At 44.5% G+C, this 20,820-nt stretch overlaps 1 protein-coding gene and 1 long non-coding RNA gene across 6 annotated transcripts in view; one reads left to right on the top strand and one right to left on the bottom strand.

Moving 5' to 3' along the window:
• C8H1orf159 (chromosome 8 C1orf159 homolog) overlaps positions 1-10,533 on the bottom strand; it is a 33,047-nt gene extending 22,514 nt beyond the window's left edge. For 2 of the 4 annotated variants that reach the window (XM_033156295.1, XM_033156294.1), the window contains exon 1: positions 10,330-10,533. In XM_033156295.1, coding sequence (XP_033012186.1) covers positions 10,330-10,518 — 189 coding nt within the window. In that variant the 5' untranslated portion in view covers positions 10,519-10,533. The remainder of the gene's footprint in view (positions 1-10,329) is intronic. The other 2 variants (XM_033156297.1, XM_033156296.1) reach the window with 1 other exon arrangement.
• Positions 10,534-10,642: 109 nt separating this feature from the next.
• The window catches only part of LOC117050606, a 34,212-nt gene continuing 24,034 nt past the window's right edge, over positions 10,643-20,820 (top strand). For both annotated transcript variants that reach the window (XR_004427111.1, XR_004427110.1), the window contains exons 1-2: positions 10,643-10,768; positions 18,044-18,191. This is a non-coding gene — a long non-coding RNA (uncharacterized LOC117050606). The remainder of the gene's footprint in view (positions 10,769-18,043; positions 18,192-20,820) is intronic.

A 20,820-nucleotide genomic window follows, 5' to 3' on the forward strand; every position in this document is an offset into this window, starting at 1 on the left:
AAGCCATGGCATGTGTAATCTGTGCAACTAACTGCTGTTGGAATGACCGATGCACCGTCGACAATCAGACTCACTGGTTTGAGCTAGGAGCCTCCGTTTCCCAGCCTCAATGCTCATAATGATACAGTGGTACCTCGACTTGCGAATTACTCGACATACAAATTTTTCGACTTACGAATGAAAAAAGTGCCCGCACGCCTACGAATTTTTCGACATCCGAAGGACATCCGTTGGCGGTTTTAGATGGGGTTTACTCGGCTTATGAATTTTAGATGCGGTTTACTCGACTTACGAATTTTTCTGAATTTTTCGTTTCCAATGCATTCCTATGGGAAAATCACTTTTTTCGACTTTTCGAATTTTCCGAGCTATGAATGTGCATTCGGAACAGATTAAATCTGTAAGTCGAGGTACCACTGTACTTATTAACCAGACAATGCATTTATGAGCAGAAGCTTTTCATAGCTGCAAATTATTATACTAAAAATTAGGATATCTGCCCCAAGGCTGTTTCACCAAGGACAGGGCATTGGATTTATCTGCATTTGCAGAATAACTGATATGTCTCTCTCTTTGACTGACCTGTTTTGTGTTTTTTACTAAGTTGGAGCCTATCCTTTGTTAAATGACATGTTAACTGCTGGGGGACCAGCATGCCCACTGGAACTGCTCAATGTTAGCTTGGCCTCAAGATTCACTTCACAGTATCACACTGGATAAATCCAATGAGAGGGCTCCTTAGAACATATTGAACACTTCCAGAGTGATCAAAGGGCTTTGATCACTTCCAGAGTGATCAAATGACACAATTCTCAGTCATTCTTACCTCACACCTATGTAATCAACAGCCCAGTGAATTTCTCGGCAGTTCTGTGCCTCAGAGGGCAGATGGAGCCAGATTCCATATTTCTTTGTAGACTGGGATAAGAAAATGGAGCCTGTTTAATGGCACCCAAAGCAGCCTCTTCCAGCCAAACCTGGGATCTTGACAAAGGGATAGGGCCACTGCTCCATCACCTCCTGGGGGAAAGGCTGTAGCTCGGTGGTGGAGCATTTGCCTTGAATGCTGAAGATTGCATTTTCTATTCCAGCATCTCCAGTTGGGGCTGGGAGAGACTTCCTGCCTGGAGAGCTGCAAACAGTTGATGCAGACTAGATGGCTATGGACCAGACTGAGCTAGATGGCCCAATGGTCCAACTCAGCATAAGGCAGCTTCCTAGGTTCCCCTTTATAAATACTACTTGGGAAGCAGCCAAGATGTTCCACGAGGTCTCCAGGACCTGCAAACAGGCCAGCAACTTCTTCTTTGTCACCAAACCCACAGTTGGCCACAAATCCAGCCCATTACTTCCCAGTAGTTTCGACTTTGGTGGTTTGTCCTTTTACTGGCTGTCAAGGGTGCTGACTTGGCCCCCAGATTGTGGGTGCCCAGTGGCACCTGCGATGTAACATGATGTCATGACATCATGTTACATTGGTGACACAGCAGCGCTTCCAGGGCCTCGGAGGTCATGTTGGAGGCCTTGCGAGACCTCTGGTGCCACTTCTGGTTCCTACTGGTGGTCACTTCTGAGGCTTTGCATATAGAAACTGGAAGTCGCATCAGATCCCCGTGGTGTGGGTGTTGAGCACTTACCAAAAAATTGTGTGTGTCCTGGCACCCAGGGACCCCTAGAATTGGCACTAGTGCTGGCTGTCATCTTGGTTTGAATCACCAACTTCCCAGGCAGGTTCCCATACCCAGCAAAAAGTCAGGGACTATGGAGGCCAAGAGAAAGCAGCGTACCCAAGTCCAACAAATAAACGTATGGTAGATTTATGATTGAAACGGGAGACTTGATGGACCATGGTTAAGCTCCAAGCACCATGTAGACAGAAGACATTGTCATTATTATTAATTTATATGCATCACTCTAAACTGAAGCAGTATATATACTGTGTATATGCTGTCCCAGTTATTCAGGGACCTATCCCAGGGGCCTTTCACAACAGACAGGCAAGAGGTGGGACATTCCCAACTGAGCCTATTTACTCACCCCAAGAGACAGTTGTTCAGCAAAACACATGAAGCCTACACAACGTACACAAGGTTACAGTTATTCTGCTATGCTAAGCAATCCTTCCTCCCCCCTCCTAAAGTAGGTTTCGGTGATAGTGGCGGTAAAGATATCTAATGCTTCAGTATTTAAGCTGATTAAAATAAAGAGAAGACTGTCAAAGCAGGATATTAACTAGGATTGTGGCTCAAACAATGGTCTTTGAAGGCTCATCTATTAGGAGCAGACAGAAGGCACAATTCATTTGACGTGAAAAATAGCTGTTATTACCACCAGATTTTAAACTTGTTATTTAGCTAGAATTAAGCTGAAAATGAATCCTTTAGGCACAAACTTGATTCAGACCATTAGGAAAGCATCTTGGTCTGGCATGCTCCCCCCCCCCCGACACCCCTACAACACTCTCTCTCACTCCATTCTCAGTGGCTCTAACCACACTTTGCTGAGACATCTGGATCCAGCAATACAGTAATGGTTTGCAAGCCCACTTCAAAACCATGATTTGGAGGATCATGCTAACCACAGTTTGCCCTGCTTAGACACCACAGCAAGCTATGCTTACAACAACGTACAAATGGAGAATGAAACTGGTCCACCAAAAAGGGGAAATTCACAAGCCTATGGCTTGCTCCCAATCCTTTAAATGAAACTCAACATAAGTTGCTTCCTCACTGACACTACTAAACCATAAAACCACCCACCCTAAATTCTAACCTTACAGCAAAATTGGTACTATACGCCACAATAAGTTGAGTTTTTTTCTGGATGTAGTACAAAAAGCACCAGCGAGTTAACTCTGCCCATCACCAGTTGCATCCAACTGCAGCCTTATCTGCTCAAGCTATGTCGGTGTGCAAGAAAACACCACAAGCCACGTACAGGAAGAGCAATAGTCAAGTAATTAAGTGTTTCTCAACCCATTTGAGCTTGGGGTGAGGTTTCCTGAGTTCATTGCACCTTTTGTGTTCTCCTGCCCCTCTGCCAACATCTTTCCTCACAAGTGACGATGCAGAGATCCTGGCAGACAGGCAGGTCCATACAAGCTATGGGAAGCCAGGACTTGTGGACTGGGCATGAATCTCAATACTGGCACTAGAGGAACAGAGCAGGATGTTTCTGAACCCTCCCTAAAGAGAGACATTAAAATAAAACAGGCTTGCAAGAACAATGCTCTTCCCTAATCAGGCGGGGACAGCGTAGTTGGGATGCAGTGATGGCGGCAAGTTTGGAAGGAATAGGCTGCAGCTAGACTGCTAAGTGGGAAACCATATAACACCCACATCACCAGAGCTGAGAAAAGGGCACTAGCTGCTGATCTACTCCAGAGCCAAGTTTAAAAGGTACTGCTGGCAACTTTCAAGGCCATACATAGATTGGGACTACGTTATCTGAAACAATGCCTCCACCTGTTTAGATCTACCTGCACATCACAGTGATCAGAAGAAGCCCTCTTGGTCCTGCCTCGTCCTGCCGATCTTTACCTAATAGCCACTTGAGAGAGGCTCCCTCCGCTGGCACCTGCTTTGCAGAATGGACTCTTTCTCGATATCCAGGTGACAGAAGATTTCATTGACTCCTCTTCAGTTAGATTTTCCTGGGCCTTTGTTACATTTTACCAGTTTTTACTGGCCCTTATATACTGCAGATGGAATTTTAAAGAACCATAATGCTGTTTCATATGTTTTAAAGGATCGTCTGCTGAAAAGGTTTATATTCTGCCAGGAGTATGCAGGCTATTAAGCGTACATGTTTCCACAATGATGAATTTATGTCTGTTTTAAACTTTTTTTTGGTATGGTTTTATGTATTTTTGATGTAAATTGCTTTGATTCATTTATGAAATAGTATCCAAATATTTTTCTAAAAACAAATAAACAAGTTTTGTTGCACACCACATTGTTAACTTCTGGTTTAAAAGCAGCGTATAAATTATTTTAGCAATAGATATATTTAACCGGCCTGTGCCTTTGGCAGGAGAGGAGGTCCTATTCCTCACTGGAAGTTTATTCACACATACTTTTCATAGCATCCTGTGCCAGGAGTGCCAACTTGAATAAAATATGGGGGGGGGGGGCAGCAAGGTAAGCCCCGCCCCACAAAATTGATCAGATGACACGGTGCATGCACACCATTTGAATGGCAATGCCCATCAACTTTGGGGAGACCCAGTCCTATTAAATATTTTATTGGGGGGACTGAAGTCCCCTTGACCCCTAGGAGTTGGCTTCTGTGTCCTGTGCTCTCACACCTCAGGTTGACCCATAGCTTCTACTTTCAGCCCCCACAAGGGGGAAAAATCACGTCATCAAAACCATCGCAATCTTATTCTCTCAAATTTTTCATTGTCATTCCTCAACCTTCGTCCTTCTATTCAGAATTCATCACCTTCAACAATTAGACCAGCTTCTGCTTCACCTTAAATGTCAACTGTGTCGTCCTTCTCTCCACTCACAAATCCAACACAGTCTACTTGTCATTTTACCTTCAGAGTCTATCTCCCACTTTAAAGCTCAACTTCTCTGTGAAGTCATTCCACACAAACCCTTAGCTTTCGTAAGAGATGCAGGGGGCACTAAGACCACATATGGGTAACGGAACAGTATGCATATATATATCCTCCCCCTCCATTGACTTTTCAATTTTCAGCTCTTTGGGGAAGGGATTTTTCTGTGTTCATTAATCTGTAAAAGTGCCATGCACCGTGATGGCATAATAATGGCATGCATTTTACACAGCAGGGTCAGAGTTACACTCGTGTCCTGTTTGTGGGCTTCTGGTTAACCACTCTGAGAAAAGAAAACTGGACTAGATAGTCCTTTAACAGGCTTTCTAGCTATATTTGAGAAACACAGACCCTTGTGGGTCACTTTTTAAAACCCACACACTCTCACGTAGGGGTGAGTGGGAAATGGAAGTAGGAAAATGGATATAAATTAGGGTCACTAACAGAATAGCATCTTAGGCTATAAAATGCGACATGCAGGAGTCGATAAAACCTGCTGCTAAGAGCAGAATAGAACAATAAAATTGGCAGCAAATGTGTGAGGTTTTTTTAAGTTATTTTTTAAAGTTCAGAAGTTGCAAGGGAAGTCAAAGAAAGAAGAATGTACAGGTCCACCCCATTATCCAGGATAGTGCACAGAGTAATGAGGTTTCTGGGGCCCAGGCAAAAAAAAAAAAAAAAAAAAGGCAGTAAGGTTGTTTCGGAAGTCTTGAAGAAAGCATTGCAGCAGACAATAGAAACCCAAGGCTTGATTATTGGGAGCATGAACACCACCTTTGCACTTCAGGGCTTTCTCATTAGCAGAACCTGGTCCACTTTGGGTGAAATAAAGGTTCAAAATAATAAATGTAGGGCAGATCCTCAAACCCTTTTCAATTTCTGAGCTTTCGAACACACACAGACAATGTGTTCTCAAAATTTTCCAGGGCTGACTGTAGACAGGTTTGTACCTTAAAGGAAAATTCTCTCTCTCTCTCTCTCTCACACACACACACTGCAGAAAGAGGAATGTCAGACTTTCTGTGGAACTCACTGCCTAAAGCAACTACTTCATGCTAACGTCTACAGTGAACAGTGCCATTTATTTCACCAAATTCTAACCCTTAAGATTGTGATCAGAGTGTAGAGCCTCAGAAATGATTATCTGTGTTGGAAATTTGGTCACCATATCCTAGGTGCATCCAGCAAGGCACAGGAACACAGGAAGCTGCCTTATACAGAGTCAAGACCATTGGTTCATCCAGCTCAATAGCACTGACTGGTATAAACTCTCCAAGTTTCAGATTGGAGGCACTCCCAGCCGTAATTAGAGGTGCTGGGGGATTGAACTTGGAACCTTCTGCATGCAAGGCAGATTTCCTACCACTGAGCTACTGTCCTTCCTCCAAGAATGTTCCCATGGCTCTGCCATGGTTTCAGGGCAGCTAGGTCTCTCCGCTAAGTTTCTAGACAAGAACATACCTAAGATTGACAGGGCTTTACTTGCCAAAGCACAGTGAGATGACTCGGCCATTGGCATTTTGGAAACTTCTGGCAACTCGAGAGGGGGTCATCCCCCTTTTTTTACAGTTTGGCAACAGTTGCACAGCCTGCTCTGCTGGTAGCTTTAGCCAACTCTGACTCATCACGATTCTTGTACAGCTGCAGGAATTAGTGCAAGCACAACCCAGAAAAACTGAAGACTATGTGGGACTTACGAAATGCACACAGTACAGCAAGAGTTGCGGATGCATGGAGAATACCAGACTCTAAAGCCCCATCTAGATAGTTCAACCTTCTTAAAAGAATCGAAACACTTTATTTGAAATATGCTTGGCTAGGACTTATCTGACAACAGGATATTGCAGAGAAAGGCTCAGAAGTCGGAGAAGCCAAGAAAATTCAAGGCCGTCACAGCCCCTCTCTAACTCAAAGTTTGGAATCCTTTTCCTGCCAGCAATGCAATGCTTCTCCACCCACCCCTCTATTTCTTGCTGGGCCTTGCATTGTTTGCTAAATATACAAACAAATTTCCCTTCATCAACACCTTCAAGAAGTTTGAATGACATCCCCTGCCCATTCCAGGAATCTGACCAATTTATTATTTAAGGCAGCATGCCCATTCCTCTTCCCTTTGGACAGCCTTGCTTCCAGGAGTAATGGTGACTTATTTCAGTTTGGTGTATTAAATTACACAGCTGTCTTTTATGTAATAGTCATTTAAATAAATAATAATAACAATAATAATAAACCTCTAGCTGCCATAGCTGGATGAAACTTTTGCTACAGGAAATCCCCAATATGAAAGGTTTCTCTATGCAGGGATGGAGACATACAAAACAAGGAAATAAAATCAAGGCACAGCAACCCCCCGTCCTGCTCCAGATCATTTTTCATAGAATCACAGAATTGTAGAGTTGGATGGAATCTAGTCCAACCCCTTGCAATGCAGGAATATTCAATTACATCATACATGGCAGATGAAAATCTAACCTCCGCTTAAAAACATCCAAGGAAGGAGAATCCATCACCTTCTGAGGAAGTCCATTCCATTGTTGAACAGCTCCTACTGTCTTAAAGTTTTTCCTGATGTTTAGTTGAAATCTCTTTTCTTGTAACTTGAAGCCATTGGCTATCACATCTGCTCTCAGTTTCAACATTTCCAGCATAAACATGCCACTACACTTTATCTTAGCCAAAATGCTGAGAAGCGATGCATAAACATACCCAATTCCCGCAACCATTCCTCATAAGGCTCCAGGTGTGGTCTGATCAAAACAGAATAGAGCAGTAATATTCATTCATTCATTCATTCATTCATTGAATTTATAAACCGTCCTATACCCGGAGGTCTCAGGGCGCTTCACAAAAAAAGATCACAATACGAACTTAATTCATTCTGGAGGTGCGTTCTTATCCTGAAACCATTCTTAACATGAGTTGTGCTTTCGCCAATGGGGCCTCCCGCTGCGCACGCACCTTTGGCGCGCAACTTCCACTCGCATCCTGGGACAAAGTTTGCTTCCAGGAGCACCTGCTTCCAGGTTAGTGGAGCTCATTACCTGAAGCGTTCGCAAGGAGGATGGTACATAACCAGAGTTTTACTGTATATAAAATCAAAATAAAATAATCCAATAACCCCACCCCCAAGAGCCACATTTTAAAATATTACTTCCCTTGATTAGGACACTATACTTGTTGATGCAGCCTACAATAGCATTAGGTTTTTTTTTTGCTGCTACATCACACTATTGACTCATGTTAAGCTTGTAGTCTACTAAGACGCCCTAGATCATTTTCACGTGTACTACTGGCAAGCCAGGTGTCCCCCCCATCTTATATTTGTATAGCTGGTTTTTCCTGCCTAAATGCAGAATCTTACATTTGTCCCTATTGAAATTCATTTTGTTAGTCATTTTGTTGTTTCTTTCATTGGATAATTTATGCTTGTCCTGCTCAATAAGGAAGTCACGTTTATAGTTCTCATGGGTACAGGGGTCAAACTCCAAAGCACAGGTGCTTCCACTCACCTATTTAAGATGCTCGGGTCTCACCAAGCAGTTCAAAAATTAAGGAACCTTCGCAGCAGTTTCCATTTTTATTACACATACCTCAAACACATCCCAATTAGCAGGAAAAGGAAGAATCGTATATATGCAGCTCACAACATGAAGCTTTTTCAGAACAGTACTCAGTAGCTGTGAGAGTTCCCATGACACACCTAAAAGCGTTCCTGAATTGAAGGATTGAGAAAATTTGCAACAGCAGCCACCAACTTTATCCACAGATGTAGAGTACAGGCTGTATTGTCTAGTTGCTTGCATATCCATCACATTCTTCGCCTGCTGCATGCACCTGGTACCAGGTTATTTTCTCCACAAGCACACTACCAAAATGAGTCAGTTAATCTTTTGAGATGCCATGTGTTGCTTTTCCTTTAAAACTGCAACACAGAAACATGAAAATGCTGTTTTATACTAGGCCAGACTATCTGTCCATCTTGCCCAGTATTGTCTGCTCTGACTAGCAGCAGCAGCTCTCAGGCACTTTCCCGTCACCTGATCATTTAAAAGTCAAATTAATAAGGGAGCCCAAGATATGCCTCTCTGTAAAAATCAAATGCCAGAGCCCAGATTCTCCCCGTCCCACTTCAATGAGGAGTAAAGACATTCCCACTTATTTATCATAAATTAAATTCAGATGGGGGAAGTGAACCCACAACAAACACCATGCAAAACTATTCTTACAATGGTGAACTTGAGCCGGTCACTATCTCAGCCTAACCTTCATTACAAAGCTATTCTGAGGTCAAAAGGTACCTCACCTTGTATGTCTTGGAAGAAGATGCAATATTAAGTGGAATTATAAAATAAATAATATTCTCCTTATTGGAACTTGCTTGTTTTACAGTCCCACATACTTCTGTTTAGAGTGTCTGTAGGGAGCCAGACATACAGGTGTGAGGCCTAAAACACTCTCTCTTTTGAGGTGAGTTTCTCCCCATTTTCATAGGTGAATAGGTGGATCAACCCTGAGATCCAATATTGGGCCATTCTCTTTGTGAGAGACTAACTCCTTTATTAAATATATTGTTGAAGGCTACGTCCTCACAAAGCAACATACAAACCAGAGCAGGGCAAGTTACCGTATAAAGATATGGCATCCACATTGCCAAGCACAGAAAAAAACTTTTAACAAGCTGCTCTGTAACTCGCCGGCTAATTAGAATCTCAAGTTAAATACAGCATTGAAGAGGAAGGTCTTCAACACTGACCTAAACAACTGGCTAGACAGAGCAAGGTGAGGACCTCGGGTCCGGGGTCACCATCAAGAAGGCCCCACTTCTTAGGCACAACTGACCTTAAGTGTAGGTACTGAAGAAGGTGCCCTGACTCAGGTCGGCAGCGGGGAGTATCCGGTCGGCAGGTCTAACTAGGCCCACCAGACTTCCTCATTTGGTCCATGAGGTGTCAGGTGTGCACCAGGTAAAACTATAGTTCAGTGGAAAAGGGAGGGGGGCAGCTGATTGGCAGTATATGCAAAACTCTATATAATAATAACAATGATTTCTTATGTACACCCCACCCATCTGCAGGCCGTCCTTCAAATCACTCCCAAAACTAGCCCACTTCTTTCTCCAAACCCCCATAGCATCTATCAAGGTACGTATGAAAACAAGAACCAAGTTTCACAACAAATACAGATGGGAACCTTCTGTCCCAAGACGACACCGTCCCATAAGGACGGGAGAGCAAAGCTTCACCCTTGGTCCCTAAAAATAAGGCGCTAAAATGCTCTTGGCAAAATACACCCCCTCCTCCCCCCCAAAACCCAACCGTGTGTATGTTCACAGGAGTATCAAGACAAGACTCCCCCAAATATGTGTGTGTGTGTGGAGGTCAGGGCTAGATTAGCCCAAATGTATAGGGGAGGGGAGGAAATAGTCAAGACTAGACTCCCCCAAATATATGGGAAGGGAAAGGGGGCAAAGCTAGATGCCCACAAATGTTTGTTTGTGGGAGGTGGGGTGGAAAGGTCACGTTAGATTCCCCCCAAACGCCTATGTGGGGGGAGGTCAATGCAGGTGACGTCAAGGCGAAATTTCACCCGACCCCCCACCTTCCCGACCAGGAGGCGCCATCGCCTGAGCCTTCCATGCTCGCTGAGGGACAACGGGAAACCTTCCTCCAGCTCTTCAGGGGCTCTACCTTCAGAGAGGAGGAATGGGGGGAAAGACGGGAGACAGCACCGCCAAGCCCCGCCCACCCGGGCCCCTTTCCCGGCCTCACCTGAGCGAGCGGACCCAAAAGCCGTTGGCAACAGCCGACTCCAACCGGCTCCCTTTCGTACCCCCCGCCCTGAGGCGGCGCCCTGCCCCGCTCCCTCCCGCTCCTCTCTGGGATTTGTAGTCCCGCTGGGGCCCTATGGCCCGTCTGCGCCGCTGGAGCCTCCTGCTCCTCAGAAACTACACCTCCCATCAGCCATTGCGCTTCCGTGCCTCACCTCGTCCAGGTAAACGCGCTTCGCCTACCCCACTTCCCCTCTTTCTACCGTGGCGCCTCCTGGGAAGTGTAGTTTGCAGGCCAGAAAGAGACGCTGCCGTTGAATGCAGCCCTGGACTACAACGACCAGAAATCTTTCCGGGTAGGGAGGCCATCTTGAGCGTTGCTAGGACACGGAGACGCCCCTGGAAGAGGTGGCGGTAGTATTTGGAGGAGGAGGGATCAGGTGAGAGAGAAAGATTCTTTTGAGGATGGGGGAATAGGTGTTAATTTTTAGGGGCGGTGTTCCACGAAGATCCCTATGCACATACGTTCCATAGGTACAATATAGAAAAGCTATTATTACATTTAAAAAAAATACTAAATTATGTTGACATATATAATCATTATTTTTATGTTTTCAATATTACATGCTAAGCAGTTAAGCAGAAACAATAGCACTGTATTCTTAACAATATTATTAACAATAATATTCACTATGCAATTATGCAAACATAAACTGAGTAATTTATTCCACATTACAGAAGAGAATCATTCAGTTGAATCGTAGAAGATTGTTCTCTTTCCATAACTCAGGCAGAAGGGAAATGAAACACACTTCTAATTCACCTTTAAGCACACTGAAAAGAAAGAGAGAGAGAAGAGGTGGGGGAATCAAGCTGCAAAGTACTTAAAAATATCAGACTGATCCATTCACATATCTGCAAACATCTGTCTAAACAAACTACCGGTAACATATAAGCAGGGTGTCACCAAAGAGGAGGCCTTGTTCCATATGCAGTCTCTTACAGGGCGTCTCATCCTGTGGCGGCATTCTGATGACCCTTGGGAGAACATATGTGAGGAGATGTTCCTTCAAATACATTCTGCTGGGTGAACAGGTTGCCCTCCAGTTGTTGGCAGATTCCAGCTCCCGTCATCCCCAGCCCACATGATCATTGGGGATAGGTGATGGGAGCTGGAGTCTGACAAATATAGAGCGACAAAGTTTCCCCAGCCCTGAAATGCAGTGGTACCTCAGGTTACAGACACTTCAGGTTAATGACGCTTCAGGTTACAGACTCTGCTAACCCAGAAATAGTACCTCGGGTTAAGAACTTTACTTCAGGATGAGAACAGAAATCGCGTGGCAGTGCAGCAGCAGCAGCAGCAGCAGCAGCGGGAGGCCCCATTACCTAAAGTGCTACCGCAGGTTAAGAACAGTTTCAGGTTAATAACGGAACTCCAGAACAAATTAAGTTCTTAACCAGAGGTACCACTGTACAGGATTGCCCCGTTGTTTTCCAGCATTATCTGAAGCATGATATTCAACTATGCCCCTATACCAGGTGTAGACAACCTTTGGCCCTCCAGATACTGCTGAACTACAACTCCCATCATCCCTGGCCATTGGCCATTCTTGCCGGGATTGATGAGAGCCGTAGTTCAGAAACACCTGGAGGGTCAAAGGTTCCTCACACCTGCTCTACAGAGTAAAAAACCCCTAAAAAACCTTTATTTTAAAACCATATCCAGAATTTAAAATGTTATTTTCTCTTTCTTTAAAAGCATTTTAAAAAGTATTTATCAGTTAGTGTTTATTTCTATTTTACTGTACAGAGGCAGCCAAAATTTCCATTTAAAAGCATTTGTAAACCTCTTATTATTTTTTTAAAAGCCTCTTATGCGGCATACAAATATAACATAAAATAATAAAATAGTATCATAAAAACAGAGATGCAACACAACCCCCCCCCCCCGAAATGGTATGTATGTTACATACAAAAAATTGGGCAAAAACAGGTAACAAAAGAGTTCAGGATTTAAAACAAAAGATCTCTGGATTCTGAGATACACAGGCAGGTCTTATTGGAAAGCATACATTAGTATGGATTTATTATGGTATGATCATTTAGGGGTAGGGACCATCCATAGCTCAATGGTAGAACAACTGTTTTGCATGCAGAAAATCTCCAGCATCAAATTGTCCAGCTAAAAGGCTCAGGGTAGTCGGTGACATAGCAGGTGACATGAGAGATCTCTGCCTGAGTATCTGGAGAGCTGCTGCTAGTCGGGATATAGTAGAGCAGACAAGACTATTACCAACGATGACCAAAGTCTGCCCCTGCTGGCTGGAATATGTCTTTGAACTCCAACAATGCCTCTTGCTTGCCTAGAAAGAGAACAGAGGTGTGTATGTGTCTGTGTAGTGCAGTGATAAATTTTGCATTTATTGCTCCATCCCCTGTTGACTCTAGCCCTGCCCACTGCTGTCATGTGGCCCCTGGAAGATTGCTCAAGATGGGAATGTGGCCCTTGGTGTGAAAAACGTTCCCCACAAAGTTTTACTAAGAGTACTCCGATTGAAATTAATGAACCTAATTTAGTCGTGGCCATGAATTTCAATGGGTCTACTCCTGAGTAGCACTAGTGTTGAATACATCACATAACACACACATACAATACCACCCCCCCATCAGCTGGTTAGCAAATAGAATTCCACTGCCCGGCTGGCTTTGCAGCTAAAGCTTTGGTTTTGCACCGCTCAAAGACATCTCAACATGAAACCCTGATTCTTACTATATGCAGGAAGGGGGGGAGGGAAGCCACAACTGCGTTTTGATGTCACCGAAGAATCAAAGGCAGCTTTGATTCAATAGATACCTTTGATTTTTGTAGGGTGATGTGGTGTGGGGAAGGAGAAGAGGTGAAGAGTCTTAAAGCCAGCCGAGAGAATAGGGAATCCCCTTTCTTCCTGTAGCTTAGTCCAACAAAACACAACTTCTCCTGAAGGCAAAAGGGTTTAACATGCAGCTGTTTAATAACACTGTTATTACTGAAGCTCGCTGTTTTCAGCACTGATTTTCATTTTTTTGGGGGGGGGGGGAGAGAGAGATGTTCTGAAAGGGCCAGTTGGCAGGTGACAACATTTCTATATGGATGCCCTTTTAAGAATAATTATAATAGTTATAATAAAGTGACAAAAAATAACAATTATTCATCACCCATAGAAGGTGGCTCTGTAAAGTACAATGGAAACCCCATATTTTTAGAGTCTGATAACCATGGCTACCAAACAGCTCCCCCAAAATGTCAACCCTCTTTTGAAGACAAGGGGACAGAGACAAACATATGGCATGACCAAAAAGTTAGAAAGGTCTAGACTGCCACCTTTTGAGAGGGCTGGCAATTTGGAACCATCAGCTGGTTCAATAGGAGGTAAAGTTGCCACATCTCTTGGTTTCAGCCTCCATCCTCAGGGTCTCCAGTAAGAAGCAAGGGAGCAGCCTGCTTTTTAGTTGGCTCAAGTATTTTGGAGACTGGTTCTGTCCCTGTGTTCACCAGGCTGCACCCCTGAACCACAAGGTAAAGCCATGTTCTCCCTCCTGACTCACCATCTTGACATACATACACTACTAAGATGTGTTCCTACCACACAGGCCTCACCTGCTCACTTCTGAGCCTCAGGAGACATGACAACTAATTGGCCATTGAGCCAATGATAGGATTCTGTGAGCACCTCAGCAACATTGCCTAGACCATGGGTCGGCAAACTAAGGACTGCAGGCCAGATCAGGCCCAATTGCCTTCTAGATCTGGCCCGCGGACGGTCCGGGAATCACTGTGTGGATCGCCAGCACATGCGTTCTTTCCCTCTCCCTCCCTTTCCCTCACACGGCGGCACTTTTCTCCTCAGGGATGGGGCAATCTTGTCCCCGTGTGACGCCAGCAGTCGGCTGCTTCTGCGTTTTCCTCCTGCTCCTCCTCCCTCTCCCTCAGTCTGCCCTTCTTCTGCGCACCCCTTTTCCACGCCGCTTCCTCGCTCGCTTTCTTTGTCACCACCTGCCTCCCTCCCATGGCGTTCAGGCAGGTCATTGTGGTGGCTGCGGCTGCTGCTTGCGGGTTGGTGGGCAGCTCTGTCTTCTTCTCCGTGGTGCCTCTCGGGAAGCAGCAGCAGCAGGTGGTGGGTAAAAGCTCTGGCGACGCCCTGGTTCCCCAACCTCCATCCGCGGCTCCTCCTCTGGGGCTGCTGCTTCTGTGTTCGCCAGCCAATGCAGCCTCCTACCCCGCCACAGAGCCTGGCTGGCTGGAGAAGCCCAACTGCGGCTATTGGGACAACAACTGGGACAAGTAAAGTGAAGCATCTTCAGGCCTCTTTGTGGGCAGGCGAAAATAGTTCACCCCCCCCCCCAAAATATAGTCCAGCCCCCCACAAGGTCTGAGGGACAGTGGACCAACCAGTGCTGTCAAGTATCCTGTTTTCCCCAGGATTCTCCCTTATTTCAAGCAGTTTCCCGCTGCTCTCCCTTATTTTTTATTTCCCTTAAATTTCCCGTTTTTAATGGAAGCAGCTCCTCCCCTGCTGGCCAGGGACTGGGTGGGAAGACCTCGCCTACTTGGAGAGAAAAGCCTCAGCCCTCAAAGCAAGTGGGAGCCGTTTCCCGTGCTTACAGGGGGGTGTATTCCTCCCCCTGCATCAGCCCCTATTCATTGCCGCTGAGCCCCTCAGCCGGCCAATAGGGTTAGCTGGCGGGCGGAGCCTGGCTGCCTTTGAGCAGCTGCTGCTTCCTGTCCTGTTTTGATGGGATCAGACAAGAAGACGATGGGGCTCCATTGCGCGGAGCACATGGCTGCCCTCCTCTTTGCTGGCTGCCCTCCTCTTTGCTCCGCTCCGAGCCCAAGCCCGCTTGCTTTTCCCAGCTGCCGACACGTTCAATGCTGCTCCACCCACTTTTGCTTCTGGCCCTGCCCACCACTGACATGTGACTGTCCCCAGGATGGGTGAGACTGCTGATCCCTTATTTTCAAATCCGAAACTTGACAGCTATGGGACCAACCCCCTGCTGACAACGTTTGCTGACCGCTGGCCTAGACTGAGGTGCTAGGGCAGAGTGAGTAGCAACTATATAAGACCAAATGGAACACAATTGGTGCCTTGTGTCACCTGAGTCTTGGTGGGCCAGTAACCGCTCTACTACCTTCTGGCCATCTCTGGTGGAAGCGCTGTAAATATCAGAGCACCACATTGGTGCTGGGAGTAATCAAGAGTGGGAAGACTTTTTCCCCAGCATGGGGGCCACATTCTCTTCTGGGCAACCTTCTAAGGGCCGCATGTCAGTGATGGGCGAGACTAGAGGTAAAAGTGGGTGGGGCAATAAATGTAAATATGACCATCATATAGTATGCTGTTATTTATTTATTCGATTTATGTACAGCACTTTATCCAAAGATACCAGGGTGATATACAACATTAAGAAGACAATTTCTTGGCCTTTTGGGCTAATATCAAGTCTAGTGAAGGAGATAATTTGCACAACATAATGATAAAATAATGGTAATAACTGCCCCCCCCCATTTAGCAAGCCATAGAATATTTAATGGTTGAAGGGTTGGGTAAAGAGGAATGTTTTCGCCTGGTGCCTAAATCCATGTAATTATGCTCCCAGGACAGCCTCTCTGGGGAGTGCATTCCACAGATGGGGAGCCACCACTGAAAAGGCCTGCTCTTGTGCTGTCACCCTCTGAACTTCTTAGGGAGAGTGGGAGACAGAGAAGAACCTTGGATGATAAGCACAGGGTTCTGGTCAGTTTCTATAGGGAGAGGCAGTCCTTAAGATACTGAGGTCCTGAGTCATGTAAGACTTAATAGGTCAGCAGCACTTGGAATTGGGCCCGGAAACTAATTGGGCAGCCAGTGCAGTTGGGCCAGTATCAGCGTTATATGCTCAAATTCTCTTGTTCTGGTGAGCAACCTGGCTGTCAAATTTTGCACCAGCTGAAGTTTCTGAACTGTTTCCAGAGGCGGCCCCACATATAATGCATTGCAGTAATCCATTGACTAGCTTCTATGCACCATCGCAGACTCCTCTTTACCCTGCATCCAGGAACCAAGAGGCAGTATCGGAGTTGAAGGACACGTTGCAGGCAGGCAGAAACAACTGAGGTGGGACTCAGGGCCAGTGAGGGATGTGGTCAGGGGAGTCTCCAGTTTTGAGGGCAGAAAGGCTGGGGTGCGAGTGGGGGAAGCACTTGCAAGCACCTTTGCAAATATCAGCCAGAACTGTGGAGCACAGGAGCTGGTTTGTTTCTTGTTTAGCAATCAGCTTGAAAATCGTTTGTTTGTTTTTTCTTACATCTCTGTAAATAAAATTATTTGAGACTCACTTTTACTGAGAGAGAGAGAGAGAGAGAGAGAGAATTAAAAATAAAAATTGGAGGGGCCCAGTCAGTTTTCTCTTCCTTGTCCCAGCATATCCACTCTGTTAAGGCTGCTCAACTTTCAGACTCTGCAACATGCCTACTTGGTAATCCAGCCAGACGTTTGGAGAAAGCTGTTAAAATCTTGGAAGAACACACACAGTGACATTTTTACAAATATTTTAATAGACTGGGTTATTGGTCTTGTGCACTACTGAGCGAAATTTTAATTATCTGTGTAATGAGGCTAGGACAGATTTAAGTGCTTCCCTGCCTGTCTTTTCGAAAACGTTAGTCATTTGTTCCCACATTAACAAGCAGCGAAGGACTTCTGCTCCAATCATGGAGTCATTTCAATAGGATTCAGATTATGACTCTTCCTTCCCAGAGGTGCCCCCCCCCCACCCTGCAAAGTAGGAAAGGGCAAATCTGTTCATTTTGGTGTCTCACTTTGCCAGTCTAAATATGAGTCCTCCCCATTTCTACATCAATTTGCAAGTTACTTTTTTTTAAGTCCTCATGAAAATTCATCAGCATCTTAGTGTGAATTTTTCCTAATACACACGTTAGTATGTAATTTCCCCTAATGTGTACATTCATGCAAAGTGATTTTTTCCTAACGGGATGCATTTTTATATGTTGTTTTCATTAATATAAGCATTTTTATGAACACTTTACCCCAGTGTGTACATTTTTGTAGCCTTTACTTGGCTGGAGAGAAGCGTGAATTTTGAAGGATGGCTGTGTTTCAGTTTGCATATTGTTTTGGAAAGCGTGAATTAGGTTGTTTCACCTTAAACTGCACACTGAGTCAGATTTCTCATTCAGCACTACCCAAAAATAAACATGTTCTCCCTCCACTGCCAGAGGTAATACAGACCATTACCATTCTGTGCACATTCAAAGCACCCATGACTGTGCATGTGTGCATTGTCACGAACCCAGAAGTGGCATAAAAAGGGGGTGTATCTGGGCGGAGCAAGCTTATACACGCTCCACCATTGTGGGGTTGCAGTGACCCAGAATGCAACCCCACTGCAAATCAGGGGTTGCTTATATACCTCTGAATATTAGTCACTGGGAATGGCAGGTGGGGAGAATGCTCTTGCTTTCAGGACCTGCTTGTGAGCTTCCTATAGACAGCTGGTTGACATTATGAAACAGAACTAGATGGGCCTTTGGTTTGATCCAGCAGAGCCCTTCCTATGTTCCCATTTCCTTATGAGGTGGACCACTCTAGGAAGTAGTCTTCCAAAACTTGGTTGCGGTGGAATTAAAATGTGAATTTCTGACAAATGACCATTTGAACTTCTTTTTACGGAAGGTACGAAAGAATGATGGCATCGGGAAGGAAGAAGAATTACTGTGCTTTCACAATAACTCTAGAGGGATCTGATGATGAAGGGAAGGAGAAAAGAACAGATACTGAGAGCATGCAGGAGGCTTTCGAAAAGTTCAGAAGACGGCGGCAGGTAAGGGTGAACAGTGTTGCGGCTTGCACAAAGGTGTTGAGATCAGTTGCCTGAACATTGCCGGCTTTCCACTAGGCATCAGAAAGCAAAAAAAAGCTCACCTGTTAATGTTTCATATTAGCAGAAAAGGTCAAAACAGTGTAACCTTCCAATCTGGTTACAGTGATCTGTGCCTCATTTCTCGATTATTGTAATGCGCTATATGTGGGTTTTAAAAGACCATTCAGAAACTTCAATCGCTTCTGAATGCTGCAGCCACACTTCTTACAGAGGTGGGATTATAGGGCTCATAGGCCTCTGCTCCCCCTTCACCACCTTTGTAGCAGCTGCAATGATGGCTTAGTTATTTCTGATCACAATTCAAAGTGCTGGTTTTGAAAGCCCTAAGTAAAGGCAGTGATGTGGGTTTTCTGGAAAACATTGCCTTTGGAAATGTTCATATGCAAATTAGAGTAAAAGATTGTCTCATGCATTTTATACCCAACTGATCACTGCGCTCTGCAGGAGAGGGCCTCCTGCAGATACCATCTTGTCAAGACTTTCATTCCATACAATGTAGGGATTAGGTCTTCGGCATGCTGGCAACTGCCCTATTGAATGCTCTCATGTTATATATTAGAGGTGTACCAGCCCTCTTGTCATTTCAGAAGCTCTATTAGAAGACCTTCCTCTTGTGACAAATCTTTTGGGTAGAGATCTTTATCCCAATCTTCATCTGCTGTGCAATTGTTTTTATATAAAAAAATTGTTCTTTAATGTTTTAATTGCATTGTCTTATCATTTATGTGTTTGCCACCCTGGGCTCCTTTGGGAGGAATGGTGTGTTAAGATTTTATGCATAAATGAATAACATCATGTGCAAAGGGTAATTTGTGCTGGAACATTTTTGATGCCCAAGAGTATGTGTAGGGAACCTTTGGTCCTCCAGGTGTTGCTTAACTATAGCTCTCATCAGCCACAACAAGCACGAGCCGCCTTATTATTATTATTAGTAGTAGTAGTAGTATTCCCTGTGTTTTATCTGTTGGAACTCAGTGTGGGGCCTTTTGGCTTTGGACATTATTAGAGACGTACAGTGGTACCTTGGTTTTCGAACATACTCCGTTCCAGAAGACTGTTCAACTTTTGAAATGTTTGAAAACTGAGGTGCAAAGGGCAGTCTGCAAATTTAATTGAGAAACACTCAGTGGAAGCCGTTCAACTTCTGAGGCATGTTTGAAAACGGAAGCATTTACTTCCGAGTTTTTGGTGTTCGAAAACTGAAACATTCGACTTCTGGGACTTTCGAAAATCAAGATACCACTGTATATTGTTTTAAAGCAGGTTTTATTAAATTATTAGTTTTATTATTTATTAAATTAGTTTTTATTAAAATGCTTTTGAAGTGCTGTAGACAGCATGGCAGTTGATACATAAAATGGTGGATTTCTTCTTTATCTATGGGCTGGTTTGCTGGATCAGATGTTACCAGTACATTTTACTCAGATCTACCCTGCTAAGTATAGCAGAAAGCCCTGTCCAATTCAGGTAGGTGCTGGAGGTGTAAAACTGTAAATACCTCTCTGAGACACAGGATGTGAGCATGTCCAGTGATACTTCTTTTTCATCAGAAGTTGTCATCTGTATCAATTTTGTATTGGCAAGATCCTTGAAATTTTCAGATGTTTGTGTAGTTCTAAATCGTATTTCTCACATGGAGATTAATGGCGGGACAACAAGAACGGATGCTGTGCGCCCTAATGATCACTAAGAGACTTATTACCGGTATTTGAGCCTGGAAGGATAAATATCTGCTATCTCTTTTGCAAAGGTTTGATGACATTAACACTCTTGTTACAATTGAGCACGCTTTATATAAACACCAACTCTTGGATACATAATTGGACATTTAGATGGCATATATTGATCTATATGTGTAAACTAAGATGGGTGTGTGGATGTTTAAATGTATTGTCAATGTAAGCTGAGGGTTATTCCCCCCCCTTTTTAAAATAAAACATGTGCAATAAAAATCAATGATAATATTAGTTTTAAAAACACATAGCAGGAATCAAGAGAATGCCCTCCTTCTCTGCTCACCTGGTATGCCCACCATGCCTCCAACACTGCTGACTGCTTATATGTGGGTGTCAGCATTTGAACAGGACCTCAGGAACAGCCTTGCAGCAAGAGGCTTCTCTGACTCAGTGGAGGCTGGTCCATTAGGGTGGATAATAATAATAATAATAATAATAATAATAATAATAATAATAATAATAATATATTATTTATACCCCACCCATCTGGCTGGGTTCCCCCAGCCACTCTGGGTGGCTCCCAACAGAATATTAATAATAATAAAAAATGTGATAAAACATCAAACATTAAAAACTTCCCTAAACAGGGCTGTCTTCAGATGCCTTCTAAAAGTCAGATAGTTGTTTATTTCCTTGACATCTGATGGGAGGGCGTTCCACAGGGCAGGCGCCACTACTGAGAAGGCCCTCTGCCTGGTTCCCTGTAACCTCACTTCTCGCAGAGAGGGAACCGCCAGAAGTCCCTTGGAGCTGGACCTCAGTGTCCTGGCTGAACGAGAGGGTGGAGATGCTCCTTCAGGTATACAGGACCGAAGCCATTTAGGACCTAAAAG

This window comes from Lacerta agilis, chromosome 8 (genome assembly GCF_009819535.1).
Source record: "Lacerta agilis isolate rLacAgi1 chromosome 8, rLacAgi1.pri, whole genome shotgun sequence".
NCBI lineage: Eukaryota > Metazoa > Chordata > Lepidosauria > Squamata > Lacertidae > Lacerta > Lacerta agilis.